Below are 19238 nucleotides of genomic sequence, written 5' to 3' on the forward strand. Positions count from 1 at the left end.
AGAGTTCATATGCAGATCAGCCTTGTGCACGGAGAGCCACACCCTGATCTGTGCAGACGTCATCAATCAGCCAGCAGTAGTTGCATCAGTTATGAGGTCCCCTCCGGCGGCTCCCACCCTGTATGAACGACAGCCAACCGTTGTTCGTGCAGCCGCCCAGCCAGCCGGATGGCAGAGCTGAGATTCGAACCAACGAGTGAAATGTCAGCTCTGGTGTGCTAGCGTGTTTTACGCCACCCAAGCAACACAAACGAACAATGGTTTACAAGATGTAACATAAAGCCTCCACAAGGGGGCATTAGCGTACAAGTTGGTTTAATTATTATTATTTTTCTCTGTGACCCAATTTTTTAGAACCCTGTTTTAGAATACAGAGGTACCTTGTAACTCGACGTTTCCCTAAACTCGAAACCTTTACAACTCGACGCCCTTCGTTAAGAAATTTGCCCCCTTAAACTCGACGTGTGGGCGATGCCGCTTTGCTCAACGTCATCAAAGTGCGAATATGAGACAAATCTGCGTTTGTGTGGAATAAGCATCAGATCCAGTGTTACAGCTCCACATGTATCTGTGTTTATCTGGATTTTTCACTTTTAAACTTGTGTTACAGCTCGAGCTTCTGAGAAATTGTGAGAATCAGAATCAGCTTCTCCCAGAGTCTAAAACGCTTCTGGTTCAAAATGAAGTTTAACGTGGTTTAATGTAGTAAAAGAAGGAGACAGAAGCACTAAACTTCTCTTCATTATTACTGCTCATAAGTTCCTCTACTAATGAAATGAGTGTCAGGGTAACACTTTATCATTAAAGCATCATGCTGATCAGGGTGTGTCTCTCCGTACACAAAGCTGATCCTCATATGAAAAGATGCAGTCGGCTGCAATCAGAAGTGGAGATCAACATTGGTAAAGAGGAATCATAATGCAATCAGGTAATTGGATAGAACTCGATTGGGAGGAAAATGGGGACAAATGTGGGGAAAATCATGCCATAAATTATTTTGGCTTCTGTTTCAAACCCCATGCAACTGTTCTAAACGTTATATTAATAAACTTTCTTACCCTTGGCTTGGGGTTGAGTGCTCCACCCTGATTTTTGCACTGTGCAACCAGAATCAGCCCTGTAATAACTTTTGTCCACATAATGCCGCTAAATTCACCAACTCATCTGAACAAATGCCTTTAAAAGAGCACCGATGATTAACGCCCGTACAGAATGAACCAGATCCATTTATTCAAGACGAGGAAAAAGAATTAGCATGTGAAAAGAAAGAAGGCAGGGTACACAGGTACCCAGATGAACCTCGTTCTCCTCCCAGCCCTCCGTAATTTTCTCCTCCGTTTGATTTCGCTGAGCAATTTGGAGGTGAGAATGAAAAAGCGCTCTGATTTGAGCGGCGTTCGGTGAACAGGGGCGCTAATTAAAATGTGCAGTGCGGGATGGCGGGAGGAGATGACAGACTGTAGAAGAGACAGAGGGACCGAAAGTATGTCAGCTGCAGATATAAGAACTTTATCTGTCTATTTTGTTTAATAATTTTTATGATTATAATGTAAACAGGCGTAATAATTTCACTAATGAGAGATAATTGGCAACCCTGACTGTTAGCATCACTTAATCTATTAGTGTGCAGCCGCTAATGGAAAATGTTGTGCAGAACACTAGCACTAGGCATCTTCGGTTTGAGATAATTGCTGTTTTCCTCTTCAACGTTACTGTGTTCAGCTAAAAAACAAAAAACACCAAACCAAACATAAAAAGCTGCTGTGTGTGCTGTATGTTGTTGTATTTTTATAAAACACAGAATTGATTTATTAATTCAGGTTTGGGACCTGCACTAAGAGCGCACTAGCAAGAGCCCTCCACAAAAGTGAGGTTGTTTAGCCAATCAGGATTCAATAAATTTCCTTCACTCGACTGCTCAGGTGGCACAGCGGTAAAACACGCTACCACACCAGAGCTGGGATCTCGAATACATCGTATCAAATGGGCGGCCACATGAACAATGATGGGCTGTTGTTGATACAGGGTGGGAGCCGGACCAGGGTTCCTCATAACTGATCAGGGTGTGTCTCTCCGTACACAAGGCTGATCCGCATATGAACTCGCCTCATGCAGTTGCAAAGCTCCTCGTTAAGCAGTGGAGGGTTGTATCGGTAGAAGGGAGCCTATCCCTGCTTTTTAATGGGCGCAAGGCACACAGTAACACCTTGGACGGGGCGCCAGTCCATCGCAGGGCAGACACACACACACATTTACCTATAGGGCAACTCAGTGTCTCCAATTAACCTGACTGCCTGTTTTTGGACTGTGGGAGGAAACCGGAGCTCCCGGAGGAAACCCACACAGACACGGGGAGAGAACATGCAAACTGCACAGAAAGGACCCGGAGCGCTCCGCCCCAGGATCAAACCCAGGACAGTGCTACCCACCGAGCCACCGTGCCGCCCTGATTCTATCCAGCACTGTGTTAAACAACTGTGCACCTCGACTAAAAGGAGCTTTTAATACGATAGTCTGTACATATAAGCACGTTTTTACCTGAATAAGAATGTAAAGGTGTCAAAGCAACAGCAAAAGCGTCTCTTTGTTTCTTTTCCGTCTGTATTTTCCTCCCTCGCTCACTTCCAGGCGCCAGAATAATCTTTTGAAACGCCGGCTTCCTCCTGACGTCTGGTATTTGAAAATAGAAATGCTTGAGCACATTTTTACTCAGCTGAAACATTTCATCCACTCTGGACAGTATTAAATGTACAATGTGCAGCAGCTCAGATAATTATGTTACCATAATGGCAGATAAATGGAATATAAATATCTTTTCAGCAGCTTTCAGAACCTGCCGTCATAACGTAGCAAAATAAATAATGCATCAGAGGCGAGGTGGTTTCTAAACCCCTGTCCACAATGGGTTATAAAATCCATTTACTTTATTTTTGATTGTTTAATTCTCCTGTACCTTAAAAAACACTTTATTTATTTATTTATTTATTTTATCTGACAGAATCTACAGTCTTCATTCCTCAGGCTGAATTTAGAATCGAGGAGGACGTTGGAGAGCTTCTGGTCCCGGTCCACAGAACAGGAGACACCAGTGAGGAGATGATGGTGCTCTGCTATACACTGCAAGGTACACCAGAGCGTCAAAAGTATTCGGACACCTGACTGTGAATTTTAAAGATATTAAAGATATTAAGATTTAAAAGATCTTCTCTCAAGACTTGGAAGTATGTCTGTGGGAATTTGTGCCTGTTCAGCCTGTGGCTGGGCACTGATGTTGGTCAAGAAAGCCTCAGTTGACGTTCCGGGCTGTGGTCAGGGCTCTGTGCAGGACACTGGAAGCATAGCTTCATGTCTTTTTAGAGCTTGTCTGGTGGAACAGGAAAGGACCTTCCCTAAACTGTTGGAAGCATATAATTTTCTTTATATAATTGATATATTACATTAAATAAAGGGGCATCCTAATGCTTTTGTCTAATGATTGACATTAATCATTTGGTCTTTTCAACAGATTGTTATGTCTTTGCGACAACTTGGTGGGACTTGAACCAGCAGCCTTCTGGTTACTAGGTTCTTACTCTCTCTCTCTCTGTGTGCAGGTTCAGCCACCGGGACGGTACCCAGCACGGTGTTGTCCTACTCAGACTACATTTCCCGGGCGGAGGGACACACCAGCGTGCTGCGCTTCGATAAGGGCGAGGCGGAGGCGTTCTGCCGGGTGGTGATCATCGACGACTCGCTGTACGAGGCTGAAGAAAGCTTTAACGTCTCCCTCAGCATGCCCATGGGCGGCCGCCTGGGCACAGAGTTTCCCAGCGCATCAGTCAGCATAATGCCAGACATGGATGATGGTAAGATGGTTACTATGCCATGTGTCCGATCTCAAAATGATATTTCTAAATATATCTACAGAACTATTATATTTAATAATTAAGATAGTGAGTATGAGGATGATGATAATAATAATAGAATTACTAACAAAGTAATAATTATAATAAGTAATAACAAATTATAACAGACAACATAACAATAATAATAATATAGTAATAAACAAATAATAATAATAGAATAAATAATAATAATAATTATTATTATTATTATTGTAACAATATTAGTAGTAATAATAATAATATAATTAATAGCAATGTAATCATAATAACAATAATAATACAATAATAATAATATTAATAATAATAATACAATAATAATAACAGAATTAACAGCAATATGTTAATAATAATAATAATAATAATAATACAATAATAATAATAATAATACATTAATAATAAAACTAATGATAATACAATAAAAATAATAACAGAATTAATAGCAATATGATAATAATACTAATAATAATAGTACTAATAATAATAATAATAATAACAACAACAATAATTATTATTTTTATGGTAATAACGACAACAAAAATAATAATAGAATTAGTAGCAATATAACAATAATAATAAATTATTATAATGATAATAGCAACATTAATAATAATAACACTAACAGCAAAATAGTTATAATAATAACATTGATAATAAAAATATAAATAATAAGCAATTACAAAATTATAACATGATGTGGTTCGTACATAATCTGTAGTTATAAAATGTAAATCTATTTTTACAAATAACTTTATTCTGATCAGGGTCACAGTGAACCAAGCACTAGATAAAAAATACAGGGTCCAATGCAGGATTAATAACAGCAATAATATAATTATTATATTAAATACTAAAGTGTTGGAAAGTAGAATGATTATAATGATTATAATAGGATCTGGGTCCTGAAGAACAAACAGTAGGGATCTGTGTTTTGGACAGTGCAGTTAAAGAGTGATGTATATCGTTGATTTATTTTATCTATATGTGGTATATTTGTGCTAAATGTTGAAACACTGCAGAGGAGCAGTTAGGGTGTATTCGGGGTGACATGTTGTGACCCGCTGCAGTATGTAAACGACTCTTCCACACACTTATACACACATTCATGCCCCCCAGAGCGCTCCGAAAGTATCTCTCTATCTGCTCTTCCCATCCTGAGAGCCGCTGATCTTATCTCTCTCACATCTGAGCCTCTAATCCCTCCATCTAAGTACAAACCCTGAAACATCACTTGGTGCATCTCAGGAGGCTTTTTATCTTGATTTCGGGTCGCAAAAGAAGATTGTTGGAAGATTTGTTGATATTTAGTGGATTTATTTACTACAACTCACTCAAACATCAACTAATAACAACAACGATTGTCTGGTCACTTTTATTTCATTTTTAATTTTACATCCATTCCTGCAATTCAGTCCTGCAACACGTTCCACAAATGTTAAAACAGGGGCAATTTAGGGCTAGTAATGAGGGCAAAGGGCAGAGATAGCCAATCACGTCTGTGTGGATGCCCGGCCAGCTGACAGCACAGCTGATATTCAAACCCGGGTCCCATCGACAGTGGGCTTGTTTATTAGACCGACGTGCCACCTGAGCACCAGTCCATCGCAGGGCTTCGATCATCTCCTGTCAGACATAGACAATCATGTCTGTGTGGATGCCCGGCCAGCTGACAGCACCGCTGAGATTTGAACCCGGGTCCCATCGACAGTGGGCTTGTTTAATAGACCGACGTGCCATCTGAGCACCAGTCCATCTCAGGGTTCCTGCCATCCCCAGTCAGACATAACCAATCTTGTCTGTGTGGATTCCCAGTCAGCTGATAGCACCTAACTGACTCTAAGATTCAAACCTTGTGTAATAGACTGACTGACTGAGGCTTTTTCTGTCTTCTTTGTACAACATTAAATGGTCAAAAGTATGTGGACACTTTTTATTTGGTGTATTTGCTAGCGTTACAAATAGTGGCTCACCTGCACCAACTGTAAAGTGTGGTGGAGGATACCGAAAGGAGATTGTAGCCGGGTAGAAGTAAATCCCCATAACCATGTTCCAAATGACAACATAGAGTTAAAGTTATGATGTAGCCAGATGTGGATGTGATGTTAGGGTGTGTATTTACTCAGCTTTTCTGTCTTTCTATTTCTGTTTTCCTCCAAATTCTTCCAATCCCCTCTCTCCCTCTCGCTGCGAGCGCTAATGGATCGAGTCGAAACAAACACGGCTGCGGTTACCGGCGTTTTTCGGTCCGACCATTAGCGCCGAGACGGCGGTGAGATTAAAAGCCGAGTGACTTGGTGTCGAGTGGCTGATTGTGCAGATGGATGCTTCTGTGGATTCTGTTCCATCTGTTTCTATTCCAGTTTGTTTCTGCACATCAACACGACAAAAAAACCTGAACGTGTTTCTGTCATCATTAGGCTGAACACCCATGGAGACCGTGCACACACTGCACACACACTGTACACACACTGTACACACACAGTACACACACAGTACACACACTTCTCACACAATTCTTACCGATATTATTAACACTGCTGCTCCAGATCTGCCAGGGTTTTGAGGTAATGGACGTTTTTATATCTTCTTAATCTCGGACAGGTTAATCGTTATTAGATTTTGAGTGTTAGAAAATTGCTGCTTGGTTTTAACCTAGTAATCAGGTTTTTAAGTGCGTGTACATTCTTGGTTTGTTTTCTTTTGTATTCTATATCTAGTGCAGGCTGTTGCTGCACAGCAAGAAGGGCCTGGGTTCGATTCCCCAGCCGGGAGTTTGCATGTTCTCCCTGTAGCATTGTCTGTGAAGTTTAAAAAACGTATACAATAGAAACCCAATTTCAGTTCTCAGTGTTTTCATTCCTTGTTAATACTTAATACTTAAACGTCGGTTCGAAACTCGGCATTGCCACCAGTCGGCTGGGCGCCATCTGGCGGGCACAATTGGCAGGGCCTGCAGCAGATACTAATTGGCCACCGTATCTGCAGGGGTGGGGACCGGATTATGTGTGGGTGGGATCCTCATACGCTGTGTAAGGACCCTGATTGGTGAGAGAGACGCCTGTGCAGAATGGAAGAGGAGGGCTGTGCACGTGTCGGAAGAGGCGTGAGCAGCGACATGCTCTCCTCGGATGCAATCTGGTATCTCTCAGCAGCGGAAAACTAATTGACTGCAATAAATGCATAAGAAAAGCTCTGTCATAGTAGTCAAGTAAGTTGTAGCCTAGCGGTTAAGGTACTGGACCTGTAATTAAAAGGTTGCCGGTTCAAGCCCCACCTTTGCCAGGTTGTCACTGTTGGGCCCTTGAGCAAAGCTCTTAACCCTCAATTGCTTAGACAATATAATGTCACAGTACTGTAGGTACTCTGACTTTAGATAAAAGTGTCTGCTAAATGCAGAAAATGTAAAATGTATTGCAGTCAGGTTTTAAATACGACGCCTGGATTCCCTCACTCCAGTAAAGATTCTGTGATATTTTTTTAAGTGTGTTGAGTATTTTGTGTGGTATTTATTCATTTCCATTATTTAACCAGTTAAATCTATTGCAGCAATGGTATGATAACTCACTACTGGAGATCCGGGGTGCAAATGCATGGACATGAATGGATAATGTTCAAGGATTGTGGGGTGCACTTGTCAGTGCGCTCTCAGTGCTGGATGGGCTGTGGTGATTGCTTTATATCAAGCAGGTTTTCTCCTACATTAGGCTCTCATGCCTCTTCATTGTTGTCTTTAAGCTCCCGTGTTCTACTTCGGTGATCAGAAGTATCATGTGGACGAGAGCGATGGTCACGTCGAGGTGCAGGTGTGGAGAACAGGCACGGACCTCTCCAAAGCAGCCACGGTCACGGTCAGATCCCGTAAAACCGACCCTGTGTCAGCCGAAGGTACGAACGTCTGTACGAACGTCTTCTTTACACCAGTATGAAACTTCCCTGGTAGATTTACAGCATATACAGGGCAGCACAGTGGGTCTTAAAGACCTGGTTTTGCTACGTTTGGTCTGTTCTGTCTTGTTTGCACAGGGTTGTCTTTTGGGTTAAGGGAACCTTCAGCAGTCTGATTTAACAGATGAGCCATTACTACACCAGCCATTATTTTTCTGGATAACATGGCTGAAGTGGACCACTAAGTGTACTTTTAGTTGAAAGCAGCCATAGAGAGAATCTTCAGTCTACTCCAAAAAATCTCCTCTAACTTCTGACACTTTTTGAACTGCGGTTCAGAGACGAACAGAGAACAGAGACGAGAGCTTTTCACGGCGCCCTTGAAAAGCAGCCACAGCATTTTGTCTGAAAGGTGATTATAGAGAACCGTAGTGCTGGGATGCTTTTATAGAATATCTGTGAATAAAGCTACTATGGCTGAAGAAAAGCATTTAAAGTGAGACGGTAACAGACGTGTATCCAAAGAGGCTTTTTAATGCCAAATCATAAAAAAGAAATTTAGGGACAATGGGTAATTTAGGATTTCTCTTTGGTATTATATAATATCTCTTTATAATAACTCTCATGTCCTTTTTTTCATATGATTTCCTGCTCATGAAGCTTTTTATGTTTTGTTATTTTTGTTTTAGCTGGCATGGACTATGTGGGCATCAGCAAGAACCTGGACTTTGCTCCGGGTGTGAACGTGCAGACCGTCCGGGTCACCATCCTGGACGACCTCGGCCAGCCACATCTGGAGGGCACAGAGACATTCGAGCTCGTCCTGCGCATGCCCTCCAACGGCGTTCTGGGAGAGCCAGGGAGAGCGACCGTCTTCATCAACGATTCCGTCTCAGACTGTAAGTGTAGTATTATTAAATTAATCATCGTTCATATCAGCACAAGCTTCATCCACCATACAGAAGAAATTTGTGGGTGTACATTTACTGACTGTCGCCCATTGGTGGGCCATTCTCAGCACCTGGTATGAGAGTATGAGGTGCAGCAGTGTTGTTGGGATTTTAAAATGCTGTTTAAACCTACTGGTCTCTTTATTAGTAACACACAACCTGTTAGCCACAGACTCGAGCCATTCGTGCACGATGCAGGATGCTGTTGGTTTAATATTTTTGCTTGGTGCACTTGTCCCCTAAATACGGGAGCAGCCAAAAACACGTCCCATGGGAAGTTCATGGTCAGGTGTGTTTATGTGTTTTGGGAATAAAAATATGAACCAGTGTTAGCATGATATTCATAATAAAGTGGCCAGTAACTGTTGAACTGTTGAAGCCAGGCACCTTTATTTCCACGTGATGTTTCGTAACGTGACTGTCTTACCATTTTCTGCTGCTTCAGTGCCGACGGTGCAGTTCAAGCACGCCAGCCTGACGGTAGAGGAGAGCGACGGCAGCCTGACCGCTCCGATCACGCGCGGCGGCGATATCAGCCGCAGGTCCAGCGTCCGCTGTTACACCCGCCAGGCGTCGGCTCAGGTGGGCACAGACTTTGAGGAGCGGCCCAACACCGATACCTCCGTCATCACCTTCCTACCAGGTAAAGGCTGGAGTCACAGCGGGGTGTGTAAGACCTAAACCTCCCTTAGAAAGACTAACCCGCTAATTAAAGGGTCGTAATGGAGGTCTGGACTCTCACTGTTTAGCTTATTTTGATCCTTAAGGATGTGTTTAGACATATGAACCTCACACTAAACTGAGTGGTGTCTATTATTTTTCTAAACATATAAAAGAGACAGGGCGCAAACATTGCTGACATCTCAAAGTCACGAGTTCAAATCTCAGCTCTGATAACGAACGGCTGGACACCTACAGTACGTGTTACAACAATGGCTCATCCGAGAGGGAGGGAGGAAGGATATAAAGACGGGGAATAATAGAGATCAGTGCGTGATTCTTCATACATGATAGTGATCTCTGGGTGTGAACCGGCCTTGCACAGGTGAAAAGAAGCGGTTGCACACATGTAGAATTGCACACATGTAGAAGAGGGGTGTGTTAGGTACGACCCTTTTCAGTCAGGGTCTGAGAGGCAGCTGGGCAGTTGAATATGACCATATTAGACACAAAAATAGAACAATAAGAATTGATGATTACAGTTCAGAGATGGACTTATTTGTTCCTAAAGTACGTGTAAACTTTTAGTTTTAACCCTGCACATCACATGACCTTGATTATTAATCTGTGAGTATAAAAAAGTCTTATTATTTTTATAAATCGTCTCCAGGTGAGACGGAGAAGCAGTGTGTTTTGACCCTGGTGGACGACTCGCTGTATGAAGAGGAGGAGGACGTGAGGCTGGTGCTCGGCAGCGCCGCGAGCGACTCCAAATTAGGAGCTTCCATCGGCGCGCGAAGCGAAACGCTCATCAGGATTAAAGATACCACCGACAGTAAGACTAACATAAATAAAAAATATCGAAAATTGATGTTTAAGTAGCTTGGCAGTTGGGCGGCTCTTTGGCAGCCTGGGTTCGACTCCCAGTGGGTTTTCCTCTGGGTGCTCTGGTTTCTACTGCTACTAGAAATTGCCCTAATTGTGTGTATGTGTGTGTGTGTATCTGCTCTGTGATGAACTGGTGATTTATTCAGACCCACCTTGACCTCTACCAGGACAAAACAGCAGCAATACACACACCGAATGAATGATATGAACCCAGATTTGTTTGTTTAAAAGAGGAAAAAGCTACTTAAGCTACTTACTAAAAAGGGCAGTTGTAGTCTAGCAGGTAAGGTACTGGAGTAGTAATCAAAAGGTCGCTGGGTCAAGCCCCACAGTGGGACAGCACTGTGACTCAGTGGGTAGCGTTGATGCCTCACAGCTGGCCTGGATACAACTTCCAGTGGGTTTTCCTGCTACTAGAAATTGCCCTTAGTGTGTGTTTCTGCTCTGTGTCCTGTCCTTGGTGTTACCAGCCCTTTGCCCATTGATTCAGACCCACCTTGACCCTGACCAGGACAAAACAGCAGCAATACACACACCGAATGAATGATATGAACCCAGATTAATTAGTTTCTGCCCTTTTTTTCAGAACCCGTTATTAAATTCGCTCAGATGAAGTTCAGCGTCAGTGAGCCGAAGGATCTCGGGCAGATCACCGCGGTCCGGATCCCCGTACACCGGGTGGGAGATTCCTCCGCGGTGTCAGTGGTGCGGGTGCACACTAAAGACGGTTCGGCTGTATCGGGGCAGGACTACCACCCCATCTCTCAAGGTGAGGAAGCTTTACTGCGCTTTTAATTCCTGGTATCATTTAATTATTGGACACACATCATTTGTGCACGTGTGTATACAGATGTTGAATTTAAGGAGGGTGAGACGGAACATTATGTGGAGGTGGAAGTCCTGTACGATGGGGTCAGAGAGATGAGGGAATCCTTCACGGTCCACCTTAAACCCGATGAAAACATGGTGGCTGAGATTCAGGTACGCCGGTCGTTCTGTTTCAGTCTTTCTCCTGTGTCATAATGTTCATTTATTCAGCCTTGTGGTTAAGGTACTGGACTAGTAATCAAAAGGTCGCTGGTTCAAGCCCCACCACTGCCAGGTCGCCTCTGTTGGGCCCTTGAGCGAGGCCCTTAACCCTTAATTGCTTAGACAGTACACTGTTACAGTACTGTAAGTCGCTTTGGATAAAAGCATCCTCTAAATGCTGATAATGTAAATGAATTTATTAGGGATGTTGTAGCCTAGTGGTTAAGGTACTAGACTAGTAATCAAAAGGTCGCTGGTTCAAGCCCCACCACTGCCAGGTTGCCACTGTAAGTCACTTTGGATAAAAGCGTCTGCTAATGCACCATGTCAGGAACACTATGCTCTACCACTAAAGCAAATCAAATGAGTAAAAATCATCAAAATTGGCCCATGGGTGGCGCTGCGATGAGGCACGCTATCCCACCAGTGCCGACATCACAAGCTTGTGAGTTCGAATCTCAGCGCTGCTAACCGATTGGCTCGTTCGACGTCTACTGGCACACAATGGGACTGGAGCTAATGAGAGTCTCTGTGCGCAATACGGATCTCCAAATAAACCCGCCTGGTGCAGGTGATAAGAAGAGCTCGGTACTGTACACATATGGGAGGGGATGTGGAGGTCTGAAGCAGTACAGGTGGAATACGATTAGGGAATCGGGTATGTCTAGATTGGTTGAACATATCAAATAAATAAATAAAATAAAAAGTAAAAACAACTGGCCCATGGGCAAATAATCCTTCCACTGATCTTCTGTGCTGTGTTTATACTGTAAACGCTAGTTTTAAGAAATAAAACTTCACATTTCACTTTGTACCCAGGTTTGCTTTGTTTTAGTGCAGTAATTAGACTTATATTTATATTTATTTATAATCTTACGAGTATTTTCTTTTATTCCCAGATGACCAAAGCTATCGTGTACATCGAGGAGACCGACAGCATGGCCGGCGTGACGTTCCCGTCCCCGCCGCGCGTCGTGTCTCTGCTGCACTACGACGATGTTAAACGGACTCTGCGCGACACCCACCCCCCCGCTGGCTACCCAGTGGTCTGCGTGACGGTACGTCTGACCGTGTTACGTCTACTGTCGTTAATCAGTGTGAAAGTTTGGTAAGAATTATAGAATAATTCAAAGCTACGATACACAGCACAGCTACTTTAATAGTTGAATGTAAACGTAGAACATCCAGTGACGGCCTCAAATACAAAAATTCTCGTTCGAGTTTTGAACCCCCCCCTCTGCGTCCACAGAATTGGTTGTTAGTTTTCCAAACTCAGTTACCCAGGTCGTGTTTTTAGCTGCTTTACTTCGACATCTTGGATGTTTTGAGTAAGCGATTGCTAACTGAATTGCCGTAGGATTGCTAGGACGCCTCATAGTGCAGATTAACCAGTAAACGTGAGGCGCTTGAACGCTACGCGAATGAAAACTGTTAATTTGCTAAAGACAAACGTTGAATTTTGAATTTTACAGCAAATTGCATATTACACGGAAAAACGGCTCATTTTACGGTCCATGGTGCGATTTTCACAGTTGTGTATTAGGTAGGAACTTATCCATAATAGATAAGTCCCTACTTCACTTACTTTAATCTGACGTCCTGTGCTTTAGCATGGCAGTAAAGTAGGCCAACCCACCACTCGCTGAGATCCAGGGTTCGAATCTCAGCGGCGCTATGAGTCGGACAGTCGTCTACACATTCGTGATTGGCTAGTGTCTGAGGGAGAGGTGCACTTGTCGAAAAAATCAGCTGAAACTGGGGTTTAAGTGCTCGACTTGTGTTGCTTGGCTGAACGGGATGCTGGAATTGTGCACCAGGCAGGTGAATTGATTTCCGATAGCAGCTCGAGTCCTGTAAGGGAGAAGCAATCACCTAAATGGCTCTGTGCGAGCGCTTTATAGGGAATAAATATTTACAGCGCTGTGAAGAGCTCATTAGGTGTGTGGATGTTGGGGCTGTATTTATGTTTGTGTCTTTGTAGTGTCCTGTCTGGCCTAAAGTACCATCGAACTGAACTGGGGATGCAAACCCAGCATCCCGGCAGTAGTGGGTTAGCGTAATTTACCTCTGTGCCACTCGAGTGCCCCGACATGCCTTAATTAATAAACATTTTTAAGCTTCCTTACCTACTGACACTTTTTCCCTTGATTTTTAAGGCCTGTAACCCCAAGTACCCAGACTATGAGAAAACAGGCTCGATATGTACGAGCGAACACATCAACGACACACTGACACGCTACCGCTGGCTCGTCAGCGCCCCCGCCGGTCCGGACGGTGTCACGAGCCCCATGAGGGAGGTGGACTTCGACACGTTCTTCACCTCCTCCAAGATGATCACGCTGGACTCCGTTTACTTCCGGGCTGGATCGCGGGTTCAGTGCGTGGCTCGCGCCGTCAACTCGGACAGACACGAAGGGCTCGAGCTCGGCAGCCCCGTCGTTCCCATCAGCATGGAAGAAGGTAATATTAAGTAACTAACCAGTAATTAACTGGGTTAAGGATTTTTTTATGTATTTGGATATAGGTTTAAAGTATCCACACACTATATAACCAAAAGTATGTGGACATCCCTGCTAAATTTTAATTTTAGGTGTTTCAAACACGCCCATAGCCAACTTAATTGCTACAGTTTCATGACATTGCTCTCTAGTCTGTATAGTCTGTATAGTGTCTGTATGGTCTGTATAGTGTCTGTATGTTGTCTGTATAGTGTCTGTATAGTCTGTATAGTTTCTGTATGGTCTGTATAGTGTCTGTGTAGTGTCTGTATGGTCTGTATAGTGTATGTATAGTGTCTGTATAGTCTGTATAGTGTCTGTATGGTCTGTATAGTGTCTGTGTAGTGTCTGTATGGTCTGTATAGTGTATGTATAGTGTCTGTATAGTCTGTATAGTGTCTGTATGGTCTGTATAGTGTCTGTGTAGTGTCTGTATGGTCTGTATAGTGTATGTATAGTGTCTGTGTAGTGTCTGTATAGTCTGTATAGTGTCTGTGTAGTGTCTGTATGGTCTGTATAGTGTATGTATAGTGTCTGTATAGTCTGTATAGTGTCTGTATGGTCTGTATAGTGTATGTATAGTGTCTGTATAGTCTGTATAGTGTCTTTATGGTCTGTATAGTGTCTGTGTAGTGTCTGTATGGTCTGTATAGTGTATGTATAGTGTCTGTATAGTCTGTATAGTTTCTGTATGGTCTGTATAGTGTCTGTGTAGTGTCTGTATGGTCTGTATAGTGTATGTATAGTGTCTGTATAGTCTGTATAGTGTCTGTATGGTCTGTATAGTGTCTGTGTAGTGTCTGTATGGTCTGTATAGTGTCTGTATAGTGTCTGTATGGTCTGTATAGTGTCTGTGTAGTGTCTGTATGGTCTGTATAGTGTATGTATAGTGTCTGTATAGTCTGTATAGTGTCTGTATAGTGTCTGTATGTTGTCTGTATAGTGTCTGTATAGTCTGTATAGTGTCTGTGTAGTGTCTGTATGGTCTGTATATTGTCTGTATAGTGTCTGTATAGTCTGTATAGTGTATGTATAGTGTCTGTATAGTCTGTATATTGTCTGTATAGTGTCTGTATGTTGTCTGTATAGTGTCTGTATAGTCTGTATAGTGTCTGTGTAGTGTCTGTATGGTCTGTATATTGTCTGTATAGTGTCTGTATAGTCTGTATAGTGTCTGTGTAGTGTCTGTATGGTCTCTATTGTGTATGTATAGTGTCTGTATAGTCTGTATAGTGTCTGTATAGTCTGTATAGTGTCTGTATAGTGTTTGTATAGTCTTAAAAAGTACAATGACTGACTGATAAGCACAAAGCTGCCGACTTTATGATGATTCCACCACGCTAATTCCATCCTTTCATATTCCTCTGCAGGTCTGTGCCACCCTCGTAAAGCGGGCACAGTGGGAGCCGAGCCTTTCTCTGCCAAGCTTCACTACACTGGCGCCGAGGACCCGGAACGTGCCAACCTCATCAAGCTCAGTGTCACCATGCCCCACACAGACGGTGAGTGAAAAAAATGTCCAGACTTTCTCACAAAACGCTTCCTACGCACATCCCACAAGAGTTGTAAGTTTTTATTCATCCTGGATTCACGATGCAGATCGTGCCGAGGTAAACTATTTTTCACAACCTTCGCCGGTTTGTTTTAACGATAGTTCTGAGACAAACGAGGACGTCGATTTAATTAAAAAACCTTGAGGAAGCATCTGTTTCTGGCTCAACACGTTTCAAGGCAGGAATGCGACTCATGACTGAGACCGCTCCTAACAATAGCGACGCTAATTCTGCCTTATCACACCTAGTTCAGTTACAATCGCTCAGAACTTGGAAACACCATGGAAACCAGAAGTGTGTGTGCGGTTCGATTGAGAGCTTGACATCAAAGTGACAGCATCAAAGTGGCACAAGCTTTACATTAGAGGGCTAGCGAATCAGTATACCCAGATCACAGACCCCCTCTCGTCTGGCATAAGATACAGAACTATCAGGACCTAAACAGACTGAGGAACCCCAAGCCTGCACACACACACCATGGTGAGATCTGGTGAACCAGGGTTTGAATCTCAGCTTAGCTATTGGCCGGTTGGGCGTGCTGACCCTGCATGTATTAAAACTGGATGGTGCTACACTTACCCTTGTTAACATGCGTGTTTCTCGTGTGCTCCTCGCCTCAGGCATGCTCCCTGTGCTCTCCACCCGCGCTCTGTCCAACTTCGAGCTGACCCTGAGTCCGGACGGGAGTCGGGTCGGGAACCACCGCTGCTCCAACCTGCTGGACTTTAACGAGGTGCCCACACACCACGGGTTCATCACGGAGGCGGATCGGAGCACGGAGCGGGCGGGAGAGAGCGCGCCCTACCAGTACGACGCCACCATGAGGGGTTCGAACACGCTGCGGTTTTACAGGAACCTCAACCTGGAGGCCTGTCTGTGGGAGTTCGTCAGTTATTATGACATGTCTGAGCTGCTGACCGACTGTGGCGGGACCATCGGGACAGACGGACAGGCGAGTCAATCTGGTGTTTTTATTTGTTATAATATAAATATTACGTAGTAATAAGTAATAAAAGTATAATAACAGTAATAAAGTGTATCATACAGCCAGAGAGAAACTAAAGCGAATGTGCAACATGCACTACTGTGTCACAAACTGCCTCTGAAAGCAACATCAGCACAATGCATATTTTTATGATTTGACTTCATGAGTTGGAGGTCAATGTTGCAGCTGTGATCACTTTTAGCCTGTGATCACTTTGAACAATCCCAAGCTTTGGGTGAAGTGTTTTAAAGCATGCTGTTATTGGACTCCTGAGCAGTCCAGTTTGATAAATAAATCTGTGAGAATATTTTCCAGCTAAATGCATAGTTTCAGCTGTTACGTTGGAGGGAGGAATAATAATAATAGTTATAGTAATAATAATAATAATAATAATAATAGTAATAATAATAATAATAATAGTAATAATAATAATAGTAATAATAATAATAGTACTGTAGTAATAATAATAGTAATGTAATAATACTAATAATAATAATTAATAATATTAATAATAATAGTAGTAATAATAATAGTAATATAATAATTAATAATAGTAATAATAACAATAATATTAATAATAATAATAATAATAGTATTAGTAATAATAATAATAATATTAATAAAAATAATAGTATTAGCTGTAATAGTAGTAGTAGTAATATTATTATTAATAATATTAATAGTAATAGTAGTAGTAGTAATAATAATATTAATAGTAATAATAATAATAATAATAATAGTAATTAGATAGATGGCTCTGCACAGAGACGGGGGATAATACAATACAGATCTCCATATGAACTCGCCCACATGTTGGAGGGGCGTGTGAAGGTTGCGACCCTCCTCGGTCAGTAGTGAAGGTCTGCAGCAGTATGATCGGGTAATTGGATACGACTAAATTGGGAGGAAAATTGAAAAACATGCAAAAAAAAATTTAAGCCACGAAAAGTCATTTTAATCACCGAGTTGCAAAGTGCTTGAAGAATTAAAGGCTTTATTTAAAAACAATACCTTCGTAATATTAAATATAGTTTAAACTTCTGATGTTTCTATTCCTTGAGCTTGCATCCCTGAAAATCACACACTGCCATGCCGTGCCAAGTCGCTCCTGTAGCCAAGCAACTGCATTTCTGCTATTGTTGGACTCGTATTTAGAGACTCGCTGCTCTTTTCTGGGCTCCTTCCTTTTCAGAATTATACTTTGACATAATTTGTTTCTTGCTGAGCTTGTGATAACCAAAGTTTATTTTATTTCTTGGTGCTTTTATATTTTTTGGGATCATTCTGGTTTGCATACCTGCTTTGGCAGGACCACCACAGAGCAGGTATTATTTAGGTGGTGGATCATTCTCAGCACTGCAGTGACACTGACATGGTGGTGATGTGTTAGTGTGTGTTGTGCTGGTAAGAGTGGATCAGTTACAGCAGTGCTGATGGAACACCTCACTGTCACTGCTGGACTGTGACCACTGATGAAGGTCTAGAAGATGACCGACTCAAACAGCAGCACTAGATGAGCGATCGTCTCTGACTTTACATCTACAAGGTGGACCAACTAGGTAGGAGTATCTAATAGAGTGGACAGTGAGTGGACACTGTATTTAAAACTTTAATAATAATAATGGTAAGTGGAGCTGATAAAATGGACAGTGAGGGTAGAAACAAAGGAGGTGGATTTAATGTTATGGCTGATCGGTGTATATTAGCACTATATATAAATCTTATTTGTACTGTATTCTTGTAGGTGCTGAACCTGGTGCAGTCCTTCGTCACCCTCCGCGTCCCCCTCCACGTCTCCTACGTCTTTCACTCGCCCGTGGGCACCGACAGCTGGCAGCACTTCGACCTGCAGTCCGAGCTGCGGCTCACGTTCGTGTACGACACGGCTATCTTGTGGAAGGATGGAGTCGGCAGCCCACCGCAAGCCGAACTGCAAGGCAAGTCTGTAATTAAAGTGATCTGTGAATGGGGATGATTACAGAGAGAGAGAGAGTGATTAACGTCTGCGTCATTCGTTTATTACTGAGGATAAAATCAGCTGTCAAATGAACTGTAACGAATGTGCAGACACAGTCAGGTGAAATAGTAATTGCACCCTTTATTACTGCCATTGTTATTGATATCAGATCATTAAGCAAAACATGGTATACTAAGGGTGGCACAGCAGGCCATGGGGATCCAGGGTTCAAATCCCTAGCGGTGCTATCAGCCTGTTGGGCATCTAAATACAGACATGCCTGGCTGTGATTAATTGGCGTATTTTCCAAGGTGTGTTACTGCCTCGTGCCTAGTGATCCCAGGCTAACCAAACACACTGTGACCCTGACCAGGATAAAGCTTAGTAAAACGAATAAAATGAAATGTTATACTGAGGAAACATAAGGGTGGGCAAAGCTCATTTTGTGATTTGGGATTGTAGGTAGGACTGTCGCTCACAGCAACAAGGATCTAGGTTCAGTTCCAAGTTTGCATGTTCTCCCTGTATCTGTGTGGGTTTCCTCCGGGTGCTCCGGATTCCCTTTCACAGTCCAAAGACGTGCAGTCTGATTAATTAGGTAATTCAGGTGAATCAGACTCACCCCGACCCTGAATAGGATAAAGCAGTGATGAAACAAACAGTAAATGAATATAGGATATTGGTTGACCATTAAACATGGACGATATAGATCTGTTGATGACCTGACTGTGCTTTATTAGGAACCCTGTACCCAACCAGTATGAGGATTAGCGACCAGGGCCGTCTGGTGGTCAACTTCCGCACCGAGGCTCGCTTTCGGGGACTGTTTGTGGCCTTGCATTCTGGTAAGATTTGGATTTTTAGCCTCAGATCAACTTGTGTTCATGACCCCACAAAACAAAAATGTATTTTATGAACAAATAGCAAGCTTATAGTCAGGTGTCCACATATT

The 19238-nt window shown here is 42.8% G+C and overlaps 1 protein-coding gene across 1 annotated transcript in view; it reads left to right on the plus strand.

Moving 5' to 3' along the window:
- The window catches only part of frem2a (FRAS1 related extracellular matrix 2a), a 43984-nt gene that overhangs the window by 20599 nt on the left and 4147 nt on the right, over positions 1 to 19238 (plus strand). The window contains exons 5-18 of the mRNA XM_063013778.1: positions 2999 to 3124; positions 3594 to 3845; positions 7617 to 7766; positions 8456 to 8665; positions 9162 to 9359; positions 10047 to 10211; positions 10851 to 11033; positions 11115 to 11245; positions 12193 to 12351; positions 13450 to 13753; positions 15162 to 15293; positions 15965 to 16296; positions 18074 to 18266; positions 19027 to 19131. Of these exons, the coding sequence (XP_062869848.1) occupies positions 2999 to 3124; positions 3594 to 3845; positions 7617 to 7766; positions 8456 to 8665; positions 9162 to 9359; positions 10047 to 10211; positions 10851 to 11033; positions 11115 to 11245; positions 12193 to 12351; positions 13450 to 13753; positions 15162 to 15293; positions 15965 to 16296; positions 18074 to 18266; positions 19027 to 19131 (2640 nt within the window). The remainder of the gene's footprint in view (positions 1 to 2998; positions 3125 to 3593; positions 3846 to 7616; positions 7767 to 8455; positions 8666 to 9161; positions 9360 to 10046; positions 10212 to 10850; positions 11034 to 11114; positions 11246 to 12192; positions 12352 to 13449; positions 13754 to 15161; positions 15294 to 15964; positions 16297 to 18073; positions 18267 to 19026; positions 19132 to 19238) is intronic.

Source organism: Trichomycterus rosablanca, chromosome 18 (genome assembly GCF_030014385.1).
Source record: "Trichomycterus rosablanca isolate fTriRos1 chromosome 18, fTriRos1.hap1, whole genome shotgun sequence".
NCBI lineage: Eukaryota > Metazoa > Chordata > Actinopteri > Siluriformes > Trichomycteridae > Trichomycterus > Trichomycterus rosablanca.